Below are 12,942 nucleotides of genomic sequence, written 5' to 3'. Positions count from 1 at the left end.
TTGTCCATTTGCATGGGTATGAACTCACTATGAGATATCTTATCAGACTCTCAGATCATAATATCCCTTCAGTGTATGCGAATATGCCAACACCAAAACTGCGATTCAAGAAGTTCATCCCATGACCAACCACCCTCCACTTTATCGATCGTAAGAATACAATAGTTTCAAAGCCTTGATCCACAGATTGACCATTTTTGATCAAACCGACATCCGACATCTCAAGATTACTATGTATCCGTCCCATAGGCCAACTTTCACAAGTTCACTATTCACTAAGATGAAGTATTTTCCAAGAGATAAAAGATTGCCAATATCATCTCTTACGGATCCATTATGGACTGAAATGTCTAATCTCTCCTTCCCACTTGTTCTCCTATTTGAGCGAGTCTATATATCGTTGTAACCTCCTGAGTCTATATTCATCCGGATAGGTAATTGAGATCGATATAACGTTTCTTGTGAAGGAGGATGAGTAGAGGAAAGATGAATGATTTCAAATATGATACCTTTTAATAAATCCTTATCTTTGGAAAGTATCTGATATCAGTTTCAGTTTCAGTTTCAGTTTCACGATTTCATTTTCGGACTGTAAACTTCTCGGATATTTCATATTTACATGACAAGTTTGTTTTGTATTTCAGAAACCAACGTGTTTCTTCTGATATGTTCACTGATATCCTCTATGGCACGATCAACCCCTGTGTTCATTAAATGAAACATCGATGGTATGATAGATCATGTTCTTTATTGAGAAGTAGGAAATTGTTTTATATACCGATCTCTCCACAGTCTTCATTGATGAGGAAAAGAGATATTGTTTTGTAAACTTATCTTTCTCCAATGATAAGATTAAGAAGAGAAGGGAAATGTTGACACTTATATATGAGTGTGACATACCTTTTTAGTAAGACCTTTAAGATCATCTTCCAACCAACCTATACAATCCACCCAAGAACCTTTTTCGATCTTTAACCTTTCTCTTTCATCCTGATCTCCATCTCTTCTGATTATTTCTTTCTCATTGTCAAAGATGACATGAGAACCGACGGTCCGACTTCCCATGGGTGGTTGACCGTATGAGGAGGAAAAAGAAGATTGTGATATCTCTGATAGATCCCTAACAGAGGGGTTTTGACCGAGCAAAGGGATAGAGAGATCAGCTAGGATGGTTTGACGTGATTGAGAAGTAGGAGGGACGGTGAGGATACATAAAGCTGTAGAAGGATCAAAAGCTAGTATTCTATTTGTTAGCTATAACGGTGGATGTTACTTTAACAAGGAGCAGTGAGGGGTACGGAGATAGATCAGGTATAGAGAGAGCAGGGACATGTAATAATTGGTACAACATACTGCGCTAACATACGTATTTTCTTGCCTTTATGTTTTATTGACACACTGGACAAAGGCAAGAATAGAGCTGATTGGATGAGATCGACTGGAGGTGGTGGAGGTGGGTTCAATATCGGTTTAATGGATTCCATCTTGTACGTATTACCTACATAAACTTCATTGACGGTTGTGGGGGATAATTATACCTTGAGGACTACTTTGTGGGGTCATAGATATAAGTAAGATATGAGGTCAAGGTAAGGTGGTTGTGTATATATATACATTTGGGTGGGGTGTTGAGATGGGAGGGAAACAAGGAAGAAGATGAAACATGGAATGTGATTACGTAAACAAACCCTTTCAACCCCGTGTTTCAACTTTGACTTGCTACAATCTCCGCGGTTTTCTTCTCTCTCACATATCATGCTAATACAGACTTATGTACGACCCAAGTGAGACACTATCAAGGACAATCTCATCGTGTATCTCTGTGGAAGTGACTGAAATAACGACGTGGAGAAAACAAAGCGGACGTTGAATGAAAGGTGATGAATCAACCCGACCCGGAGACGGATCCACTGGATGATCTCTTCACTGGTCAGTCTACCTTCACTTCATACCTTTCAGCCTTCCTCTTACTCTGGGACAGTCTTAGTGGGAATTATAATGCTGACTCACAGAATCTCAAGGACAGTCCACACTGGCACAAGATTTGTCCACCCATGAGCCCGTGCGTTTACTTGGTCATCATTCAGTTGGAGGTAACCTTATACTAACACCTAGTCATATGAAAAAACACATGATGAACACAGGAGAAAAGGTTGGACAGGTATAATACCTTCTATACCTGGTCCATCTAGATCTACCTTTTCCCATCTTCCTCTGTCGACTTCCTCGTCCCATCTGAACTCACCCTCTGGCCCTTCGAGACATATCCCTTCTCTTACTCCCATACCGACATCCTCTTTCCTTCAAAACCAGGCGGGCTCACCTACTGTTGGTCGATTCAAAGAGCCAGAAATCTTCGCGGAGAGGTTCAAATACTTGATATGTTCTTCCGGCATTCTGGAGAAAGATTACGTGCCAGGTCTGAGTGGAGGTGTGGAAGAAAGCACGGACTCCGATATTTCCGGCGACGAACTAGACTTTCTACTTCCACCTGATGAATCCTTCGTGAAAAGCCGACTGGGAAGACTGAGGGAGTTGACGAAAGGTGGTGTTGAGGTGTATGAATTGGCCTTGAAGAGATGGGACGTGACTTTGGCCGGCGTGATCTTAGTAGGATCGCTAGGATCGTTGTTCAGGAGCTGGAATGGGGTTTTGTTATTGCTTTTGACACTGCTGGCTGTATGTTTTTGGCCATGGAGATCTAAAGTAAGTGTCACTCAAGATTATATTTGAATCATGTCAAATACTGATAACCCAGTCTTCCTCTCCCGAAATCCGTGATACAATTGAACCTTCTACTCGGTCTAAAACCACTTTATCACTCACTTCCTTCCTCGACTCGTCCCGCTCATTCGACCAGATTGTCGATACTGTTCTCCTCGCTCTCTCTCCGGATTCTTCTTCGTCGACATATCAACCACTTCGTCTGACTCTCTACAGAACATTGGACGACTTAACAGACGCATTGGCTTCTGCTACTTCCACTCTACTATCTTTGGTGGACAAAGAAGAGTTGGGTGTCCTAGGACAAATGTACGATATTCCCGTTGTTGGGAGTTTTCTTTACCCAAGAAACAGGCATCCGGATGCAAGTGTCGACTCGATAGATGGATTACCTGAGGGGGTTCCATCTTTCTCTCCTCTCTTCAGGGGGAATGTACCTTCACCCCGAAAACCCATTGGTGGGACTTCGACGCCTCCTACCGATATATCCACTCGTCTCGCCCTCATGTACTCCCAAGAAGATCAGTCCGACAAGCATTCGGACCAGAACACGAACAGTTCTCTCGCTAAACACGAATCATCTCCACCGCTGCTCAAGGAAGCTCCGAATGGAATTATACTTGGGACATCTCTTCCAAACAGACCGATGAGAAGTCCCAGTCCAGCCACACCAAATCAACCTGATCCTCATCTCCCTCATTCCGCTCCAGCACACCATACCCGAGCGTTGTCCCTGGCCTCCGACGATAGATTCACCAGTCTACCTCCCCGTACACCGAGGTTATCGAAAAAATCTAGTTTTGACAGAGAGATATGGGCTATAGTAAGGGAAGAAGCTATCCGTCGGCCGAAACATGAAAGAAGGATCACAGAGGCGGATGAAGAGGATGTGGATGTTATACCGAATTCTGCTCCCGGGTTGATGTTTCCTACGTCTGCCGCAACCCCTCACGAGCATACTTCACAATCGGCGGATCCAATTCGACAGGGCTTGGAGAGAGTCGGTCTGGGTTTAGGGGTGGAAGCTTTTGAGTCAAACTGGGAAGACAACAATACGTCACAACTCAATTCTCCATGGTCATCATCAGTTGTGAGAGATACGCATCGAATACGACCTGTCTCCCTCTCTCCACCGCAAATTCATCACAAGAATCGAATTAGACCCTTATCTCTTTCTTCGTCTCCTTATCGAGAAAATACATCCTCCAGAAAATCTGACTCTATGGTGACACCTCGACCCCTGCAACCATCGCCATCAATCGCTACGTCGGAAAAGTCGTCACATCTTCTGTCGGAAAGGAAGAAGCAGGACGATATCAGACTTGGAAGTGTTCCGACTTCTCAGGATAATTCACCTTCCATCGAAACCTCGAATGCGTCATTATCCCGTAGTACCAAACGTCTTTCTCTCCAGAACTTGACATACTATCGGTCTGACTCTCCTCCCTCTCATTCGTCACAGAGCATCTCTGGCACTTACAACCTTTCGTCAGAACTCCAAGAAGTCAGATCTCGTCTTGCGACTGGTAGAGGGTCAAGACCCGGTTCAATCTACTCTATATCGTCTCACCCTTCTAGTCCTCACAAATCTGTCCCATCCAATTTGACAAGTTCATCAGGCCTCCCCCACCCCAGTCGTCTTACACACCCCGAACGAGCATTCCCGACTCCTCTAGGCCTACCCATTTCTAGTGATAACCATCCGATAGGTCTCACTACAACACCCTCATCACCTTCTTATCCTTCTACCGGTACTGCAGGTTTTTCACGGACTAGAGGAGAGAAACTTCACCGCGTACCGTCTGTCTCTCCATTGACCGTCCCGGCTCTCAAAGCGGGATGCTTAGGAGTTCATATGAAACGACGTCGGATGGCATGTTGTTTGCTGGCTTTGAGGTTCAAGTCGAACTCAGGAGGATATTCTGGAACGGAGAGAGAATTCCCTGGTCATCTAAAGAGTTTTACATCTCCTGCGCAGCGGGAAGGATCTTCCCTCTCCCAAGATGACCTTGATCTTACGAGTGGAGATGGTGGAGACGTTGATGGAGCAGAAGAGGCATATTGGGAAGAGGTAAGGGATGTCTTAGATACTCTCCGTGATGCCTTGAACGACGCGACAGAGAAGTTACAAATCGCGTTGGAAGATGTTCAAGGGGATTTGTTTCACAAGGCGAAGTGGAACGCTACGAATGGAACTCCAGAGGAAATATCTCGGATCGGTGCAGTTGACGGTGACTTTGGGAAGAACTCTTCCATCTCCACAAATAAAGGATGGGCGAATGGGAAGTCTGAAGATGTTGGAAAGAGGTGGAACACAATTGGAGATTATGCTCCTAGGGACGATGAAGTGGGGTTGGTATTGAATCAAGTGGAGGGAATGCAAAATGGTTTGAAAAAGACTTGGCAAGATTTAGAAGAGATCAAACAACATCTGTATCAACTCGGTCTCCCCGAATTTCATCCTTCTGAAAATCATCTTGTCCCTAACGAACAATCCTATCTCACTTCTCGTCCGAACAAAGTCGAGAAACCGTCCGTGGAGGGATTGACAGAGGAAAGACAAGGCCGAAAGCGCGAGGAAACGGTTGAGATGGGGAAAAGAATTGAAGAGGTTAATATAAGATGGAAATCGGTCCGTAAACAATTAGGTACTTTGGTGAAAGATTGGGAAAAAGGTAAGAAATCTTTAGATCGAATAAAGTCTCAGTTGGTCATTTCTACTGGGAATATCTCAGAGACGGATGTGGGGGAATTGATTGGGTTGGTAGATGGTGTAATGGTTGGGGAAGGGGATGAAGCTGAACCTTGTTTTCTGGATACATGGAGGGAAGCACGAGAATTTTCCGAAGTATCAAATTTTGATCACACGGATTCTTCACAACGGATGAGAAACACAGGTGTCGGCCACTTGGATCCTACCCCACAGAGCAGAAACACGGGCATTGGACATACGGATCCTTCACCACAGAGCAGAAATACAGACATTGGCCATACGGATCCGTCAGCACAAAGCGGAAATACGGTTACTGAAATTGACAAGGTGAGGAACGGAGGGACTGCAATGAAAGAGATAAAAGGGAGAAACGAAATGATCGAAATACTTCCTCCTCCTGGTGAAGATATAATATTCGAGGTCGTTCCTTCCATACCAAACCCCCCTTCCCGCTTTCCCACATCAACGTCAAGATCAAAGATGACAATTGGGAAGATAAATTCACAAAGAAAAGATATTGGAAATATATCTCAGGAATTTGGGAGAGATATAGTAGGGGAAGATGATGATCATGACGTTGAGAAAGAAGAAGAAGAAGAAGAGAGACGAATGACAGAAGGGATGGTATTGAAAGAATTACAAAGTCTTATGGGGATGATAAGGTTGCGTAAAGGTCAATCGGGGGGTTTGGATAGAAATGAACATCAGAATCAGACTCGATATCAAGATCATAATCATAATCAAAGTCAGTATCATAATCATAATCAATTTCAAACTCAAACTCGAAAACAAAAACCAACTCAAGAAGATTCAGAGTCGTCGGTGAAGTTATCGAAGGAATCGGAGAAAGGTTCTTCTTCTTCTTGGGGAATATCTGGAGGGTTGGATAATTTGGATAATGTAAAAAATCTGTATGAGTTGGATAAATCGGATAATCAACATTCGAGTCTGAGGATGGGTATGATGTCCGAGTCGGGGACATCTTTACCAGCTTTCCGACAAAGTCCATCTTTACCACCTGTACGTCCTCAATCAGCACCACAATCTCTACAGTCCTTGCCACCTCAACAATCTTCATCTCTACAATCTGTAGATTATCCAACGAGTCAATCTTCACCTGATCAATCGACCCAATCGTCCAGCGTACAACGACAACCTCCAACATGTCGATCACCAACATCTTCAATTCCAGCAAGTTCAACGTCAGCTACATCTTCAATCTCAGCTACATCAAGACACATCAGCCGACCTACATCTCCCAACAGTACTATATCTCCAATCACAACGACAAACTCTACCGCCACCCCCACCAACTCTGTACCCTCCCTCAACCCTTCCACTCTCCAATCACTTCCCACATCCACATCCACATCCACATCCACATCCACATCTTCACCTCCTCACCCTGAACTCAACTTCAACCCAGAACTCAATCCCAATCCCAAAGTCGAGATGAAACAAAATTTTCCCGAAACCATCAACCACCTACCTCCCACCTCCCTCCCCTCTGAGACAAACCACATCAACATACCTAAACACTCCTCCCCATCTCAATATTCACCCATGATCCAAAGAAACGGTGTGATGACGGATATCACAAGAGTGAAGGAAATTGAGAAAAACCAATTATTCTCTGAACTCCTCAATGCTCTTCCTCCTCCACAAACAGCAATGTACAGTGCTGAACCGGGTTGAACCTCATACATATCGATGTACCACTCCACCTTCGCCCTCTATGACGGATCGAACATACTCGATCTCCATTGCGTCAAATATAATCTTTCAATCAGCCGAGGAGATGACCTGGTAATTTTCTCATCCAGGATTTTCGACCAAGGCAGCTGTATCTTGGATCACTGGTCAGTGTAGACTCAATCCGTGTGCAAGTTTGTATGGAAGGCTTTCATCATCCAATTGAGGTGGATCTAGAGAGGGAAGACGTATTCATAATTTGTCCATTCCGCAGGGTGATGTAGTGATGTTTTGGTGGGAATCACAAGTACCAATACCATCTATGATGATAATCTATGAAAAGAATCCATGAAGATGAGCTATGATGATATTCTATGAAGTAATTTATAGCATGATAGAACTCGCTCTGCCTTGTCAGAATCGTATGCGGATGAACAAGAATCTCAAATGACTAGAAAGCATGATGCATATCAAACTGAGTATGTACCTTGAACATTACGATCGTGTATCCAAAACGTACACACATCCTTTTCAAACTTCAAGCACATGCACAAGTACATTTCACCAACTCATTGTCTACAATTTACCAGTCTTCTTTAGCCTTCCCACTTCTTGTCTGCTCCTCCCTCTTCAAATCCACCCATATTGATCATATGGGAACACGTATGGAGAACAGTGTTCGAACTAAATTTACTCATCTGACAATTAGCACTTTCATCTCCACTCCATAGCAATCAACGAAGCCTTCACCCCACCTTCCAATTCCAACGCCTGAAAGATGTAACAGGAAGAAAAGAGACTATGAGTTCCATCTTGTCTATCTGACAGTGTGCCTTGAGCTCAAAAGCCAGGATTACCAATTTGGAGACGATGATGGAGGATACAAATTCGACTCACCTCCATTCTTCATCCTCTCACCCAACTGAACCCTCTCTTGATCATTCTTAATCTTCCCACTAAACACTTTAATCTCACCTTTCAACTTATTCATAAACCCCACTTTCTTCTTACTTTCCGAAGCGTTCGAAGTGGTTCGTTCATGTTCCCCCAAAGGTCTTATGGGTGATACGCTACGTCTAGGACCTTCGGGAAAGTTTTGAAGTTTGTTAGGACTCTTTCGTCCTGATTTGATTTCGTCAGAGGGACGTGTTGGATCTACAGAACCTTGTCCGGTTTGTAAGCCTTGAGAAACTGGGACAGGTTGGACCGCTTGGGGGATATCCTTATTCGGGACGATATCTGATGAAGAAGGAAGGATGGGAGGACTTTTCAGTGGTGATGATGGTCTTGCTGGCAGTCTAGGGCTCTTGGAACGTTTAGGAGATCCGATTTTCTCTTCCTCTGACTTCACCGGAGTTGAGATGTTGGTTGTTATCGGTTCAGTCGTCGAAGACGATTGCGTATTCTTGTAACCCAATTCAGCCAGAGTTGGTAAAGGTTTGATATCCCATTCTGGGTCTAAAGCAGAGGACAATCTAGCATTCGTACTGGGGTCCAAGCCCGAAACAGGAGCTCCCAACGTATATGGACCGGACGATACAGCAGGTGTTGAGCTGGAAGTAGGGTTCAAGTTGAGGTTGGCCATTTGACTTGGAAAAGAAGGGTTTCTCTGAGTTTTTGCACCTTCCCCAGCAATGGTGTTATGGTCCACCTTGGGGTATTTCCCAGGTGATCTTGAAGTACTTTCGTTCCCTCGAGTAGAAGGATGTCCAACTCCCTCGGATTCATTACCTGGCGTAAGGGAGAAAGGGATTATGCTGTGTTTCTGACCTTCAGGGGTTGGGACAGCTGAGTCGAGGGAATTGTGTCGATCACCTTCGTGCCCACCCCGAATGGCAGTGACGCTGGCCATAGAAGTAGTTCGGTCATTGGCGAATCTAGGACTCAAGAGTCCAGAATGTTCTTTGCCGCCAGCGCCGTCGTGGGATTCCACAGCGGATGCAGATGTGGGCTCGCCAGTGGATAGTGGAACTTTGGCAGGGCTGGTGCCAAGGAAGGTAGCGGGGAGAGGTGCACCGGAATGAGAAATGCCTGTTCGATCAGCTCAATCCATGTTTCCAGGTAGGATCCTCCATCAACTCCCTGAACCTGACGCATGCGTGGGTGCGAGAGAAGACCCACCTCGTTCATGCGGCAACAAAGCGACACCTTTTTCCGACGAGACCCCGGGAAGAGCTCCCACTCCACCGGAAGTCTCGCTAGGGACTGCGCCTTGTACTTCTTGGGAGGGGAGAGAGAGCTTTGGAGCTGGCCGTCAGCACTGATACCTCGGAGAAGAGAGTATTTCACCTTTCTCGTCCGGCAGCACGGCAACGCCAGCTTCGGTGTTTTTCCCGGGAAGAGCACCTACTCCGCTTGATCGTTCACCAGGCAAAGCACCAGCGGGTTCGTTGGAAGGGAGCGAGACTTTGGGGACAACTGCTGTCAGTTCTATCCAGTTTAGACCAATTCCGGCGCATGAGTTTCAGCTGAGCAAACGCGTACGGCCAACGAGAGAGTCATTCCGGGAGAGAATACTGAGTGACGACAAAACGAGAAACAAAACACACCTCCAGCAGCACGAGCAGGACTATTCGCCGCGACGACTCCAGTATACGCCAAAGCACCATGCACCAACCCCTTGGCCTGCTGCAAGAGAGTGTCTCCTATCTCCGCATTGACAGTAGCAGCACCATGTGTCGTCCCTGAGGTCGCTCCGTCGACGATCGCTGGCTTATCGGCAGTGCCGTTGGCGGCAGTTTGGGTCTTGGCCGAAGTTAGAGACGCAAGTTCGGTAGCCTTGGCTGCAGTGACAGCAGCGAGAGAGTCTGCTGTCTGTGCGGTGGATGTGGCCAGTGCATTGGCGTGATCGGAAGTGTGCTGGGCTAGAGTAGTCGCCTTTTCCGAAGCGACTGCTGCAAGATACTTTGCTTGTTCGGTTGCGTAAGCGGCCAGAGAGTTGGCTCTGTCCGATGTGGACGCGGCAAGAGAGTTTGCTTTGTCCGTGGCGAGCGCGGCGTAGGAGTCTGAGGTGTGAGATGTGTGAGAAGGGTGGTCTACAAGTCAGCAATGGCAGTCCAACATGTCGTAACACGAGGAAGATCAATTGACACGCCTTGCCGGACGAGACCTCTGGGGCAATGAAGTGGTTGGAGTTGTGGATGAGGGTGACTGACGAGAGGCGATGGTGCTCTGTACATCGTGGACAACCTTGTCCGCTTGTATCTTGGCTTGATCGAGCAATGCTGTGCGTGAGCTCCGATATCAGTATGGATTTTTGTACCGTGAGTGCCGGCACACCACACCGCTAGGGCGATAGGATGGATTGGTGGAAGAGTCGATAGGGAGCATTACAACATGAAGCTTGATTTACGCCAGAGGGGTACCCTGAGGGGTTGAGAGGAGAATGAAACACGGCCGGAGGATGTGAAGTCAAACACTTACCCGCTGTGTCCCTCTTGGGGGAGACCTGGCCCTCGGGGTGGGGGTGGTTGGAAAGAGCCCCTACGATGCTCGAAGGTAAAGCAGAGAATGCGGCTGTGCCCAATGTATGCAAAGTGTCCCCGACGTCCTATAGATCAGCCATGTTGCACCCGATGTGACCAGTGGACTCAATCCTGGGCCGAAAGGGAGCGACAACCGGGGTTGACGACTCCCTGGCAAGGGTACAGCCGTATTCAAAACAAGCGATGACAAGTGAATCAAATGGTGCAAGTAATGAGAACGTACCTTATAGATAGACGTTGGGGCATGTTCGGCAGTACCGGGTACGGGAAGAGGAGTTACACCTAAGATACCATCAGCCTTATACTCCCTTCATCCACCTCAACCTATACGAAGAAGGGTGGTATATGAAATCGACTTACGTCCATAACCCCCAGGTAATTCCTTCTCCTCCTTCTCTACCTCCAACCCTCCAGTCAATTGCCTCGCAGCTTGTTCCCTCCCACTCAGATCTTCCAGTTTTGCCCCACCTACATTCTCCCTCACGCCACCCTCTTGACCCACATTCAAACCCCCAACTTGCGCCTCTACCTCTGCCTGGGCTGCCGCCACCGCTTTGGCCGCTCGGATCTGAGCCAACTCGATTCTTGTCAAACCGGCAGTATAAGGTTTCCCGGTGTTGGGATCGATGGAAGTACCAGGTTTAGGAACATTAGGTGAAGAACCTAGTCCTCCTCCCGCTCCTGCGAATGCTGTTTCTTCAGCAGAGGATGATGATGGATGATCCGGAGGGTCAGCTTGGACGAAGCCAGAAGTTTGAGCTGTTGCGCCTGTTTGTGAAAGAGAAGGAGCTTGACCCATCTTGTCAGCTGTGGTAGAGTGAAGAGAGGGAGTGAGAGAGGTCATTATGAGAACAACGCGGTGAGATAGGTGACGAGATGTGAGGAAGAAGCATGTATGTAAGGAAAAACGTGATGGTGACGATGTGGGGGAGTCGTCAATGACGTCACCAAAATGCCACGTGGCTTGCTTCCGCCTCGGCTTTATTTACTCCCCCCGTCTACCAAGCATAGACTGACATTCGAACCGGCGGTTTTTGCACTTTTGGCCATGACAAGATAAAACAATGTCGAAAAATGTACCTCTGTTCGTGGTGAGTACCACTCATTATCTTAGATAGCGAGGGGGAAAGATGGACGACTCCCAGCTGCTGAGATACCGGGAGAACTTAACTGACTAGGTAGAAACTCGTCATACCCGCTGGAAAAGCTACTCCTTCACCTCCTGTCGGACCTGCCTTGGGAGCGAGGGGAGTGAAAGCTATGGATTTTTGTAAAGAGTTGTGAGTCCACTCTTCATTCCTCAACAACATCTCCAGATTAGAACCCTTAATTTCAGCAATCCTCACCTTCCATCTTGACTGGAATCATTCCATTCTTGTCATCTTCCTTCTTTCCCTCTTCTTGATACCAATTCATAATCCTCCTACTTTATCCCGTCTCTGACAATCCCCCCTACGTCCACACAATATCCACACTCAGCTATGTAAGTGCTATTGGTGAGCCTCTCTGGCTACATCAACAGGACCGACTCCTGACATACAGTAACGCCCAAACATCCCATCTCACACCTTCACTCCCTACCCCAACTCAAATCCGAATCAACCCCGACCGCACTTTCACATTCTCATTCCGTTCCCCGCCCGTCACTGACCTACTCAAAAAAGCCGCTGGGATCGATAAAGGTACCGGTACACCTGGATCTGGAGCCATAGGAGGACAAGTGAGTCTGAAACATGTTTATGAGATCGCTCGGATAAAATGTCGTGATGCGGATTTGGGTGAATTGGGTGAGGAGAGGGTCGTTAGGGGGATATTGGGTAGTGCGAGGAGTTTAGGATTGGAAGTCGTTCCGTGAGTTTATGAATCTATGGGTGTCATCTTGAGCATCTCCGGTACATGGAACGCCCGGGGCGTGAGTTGGCGCGGGGGAAGGGAGAGTGAGTTGGGGTGGAGGGGAGGAGTTAACCAATTTCTGCTCTTCACACGATTCAATTCCTCTCCTAATTTTTGAATACATTCCGGAATAGTCTTCTTACCGAAGCTATACCTGTATTGATCCTTCCATGCGTTCAAACTTGTCTCTTGGAGATGATCTTCTTACCGAACTCACTCCTTCATCGATCACTCGACAGGTTCAACAATATCTTATATCTTTCCCAAACTTACGAATCCAATGACTGATCACCTCATACGATCAAATATGTTGCTCACTAATCCGATTACTTTATCAACCTATCACCCCTTCACATTGAGAGATTCACTTGAAATGACTCGTCAGTATTCTCACAGATCTCTCATGTAGATTTTATACTGACTTATCGTCCTCAA

At 46.6% G+C, this 12,942-nt stretch overlaps 4 protein-coding genes across 4 annotated transcripts; 2 read left to right on the top strand and 2 right to left on the bottom strand.

Moving 5' to 3' along the window:
- Positions 1-390: 390 nt before the first annotated feature.
- Positions 391-1,484, bottom strand: TREMEDRAFT_60765 (uncharacterized protein; the record flags this gene model as incomplete). Its single annotated transcript, XM_007002876.1, has 3 exons — positions 391-540; positions 901-1,243; positions 1,354-1,484. 3 exons carry the CDS (start codon positions 1,482-1,484, stop codon positions 391-393), a joined length of 624 nt encoding a protein of 207 aa, XP_007002938.1.
- Positions 1,485-1,792: 308 nt separating this feature from the next.
- Positions 1,793-7,132, top strand: TREMEDRAFT_73421 (uncharacterized protein; the record flags this gene model as incomplete). The annotated part of the gene is made up of 4 exons (XM_007003094.1): positions 1,793-1,929; positions 2,013-2,062; positions 2,116-2,706; positions 2,759-7,132. Exons 1-4 carry the CDS (start codon positions 1,881-1,883, stop codon positions 7,130-7,132), a joined length of 5,064 nt encoding a protein of 1,687 aa, XP_007003156.1. The 5' UTR covers positions 1,793-1,880.
- A 446-nt stretch (positions 7,133-7,578) lies between these two features.
- Positions 7,579-11,413, bottom strand: TREMEDRAFT_73420 (uncharacterized protein; the record flags this gene model as incomplete). The annotated part of the gene is made up of 9 exons (XM_007003093.1): positions 7,579-7,827; positions 8,027-9,160; positions 9,251-9,376; positions 9,419-9,559; positions 9,679-10,164; positions 10,285-10,353; positions 10,553-10,679; positions 10,838-10,896; positions 10,975-11,413. The coding sequence occupies 9 exons, from the start codon at positions 11,411-11,413 to the stop codon at positions 7,820-7,822; spliced, it is 2,589 nt and encodes an 862-aa protein (XP_007003155.1). The 3' UTR covers positions 7,579-7,819.
- A 263-nt stretch (positions 11,414-11,676) lies between these two features.
- Positions 11,677-12,496, top strand: TREMEDRAFT_56545 (uncharacterized protein; the record flags this gene model as incomplete). Its single annotated transcript, XM_007002570.1, has 3 exons — positions 11,677-11,705; positions 11,797-11,894; positions 12,157-12,496. Coding segments are annotated over 3 exons (440 nt in total), but the record flags the coding sequence as incomplete, so codon positions are not given.
- Positions 12,497-12,942: the final 446 nt, after the last annotated feature.

The sequence above is a fragment of the Tremella mesenterica genome, assembly GCF_000271645.1.
Source record: "Tremella mesenterica DSM 1558 unplaced genomic scaffold TREMEscaffold_2, whole genome shotgun sequence".
Taxonomy (NCBI): domain Eukaryota; kingdom Fungi; phylum Basidiomycota; class Tremellomycetes; order Tremellales; family Tremellaceae; genus Tremella; species Tremella mesenterica.
Note: the sequence above shows the minus strand (reverse complement) of the source record. Positions and strands in the feature narration are given on the sequence as shown.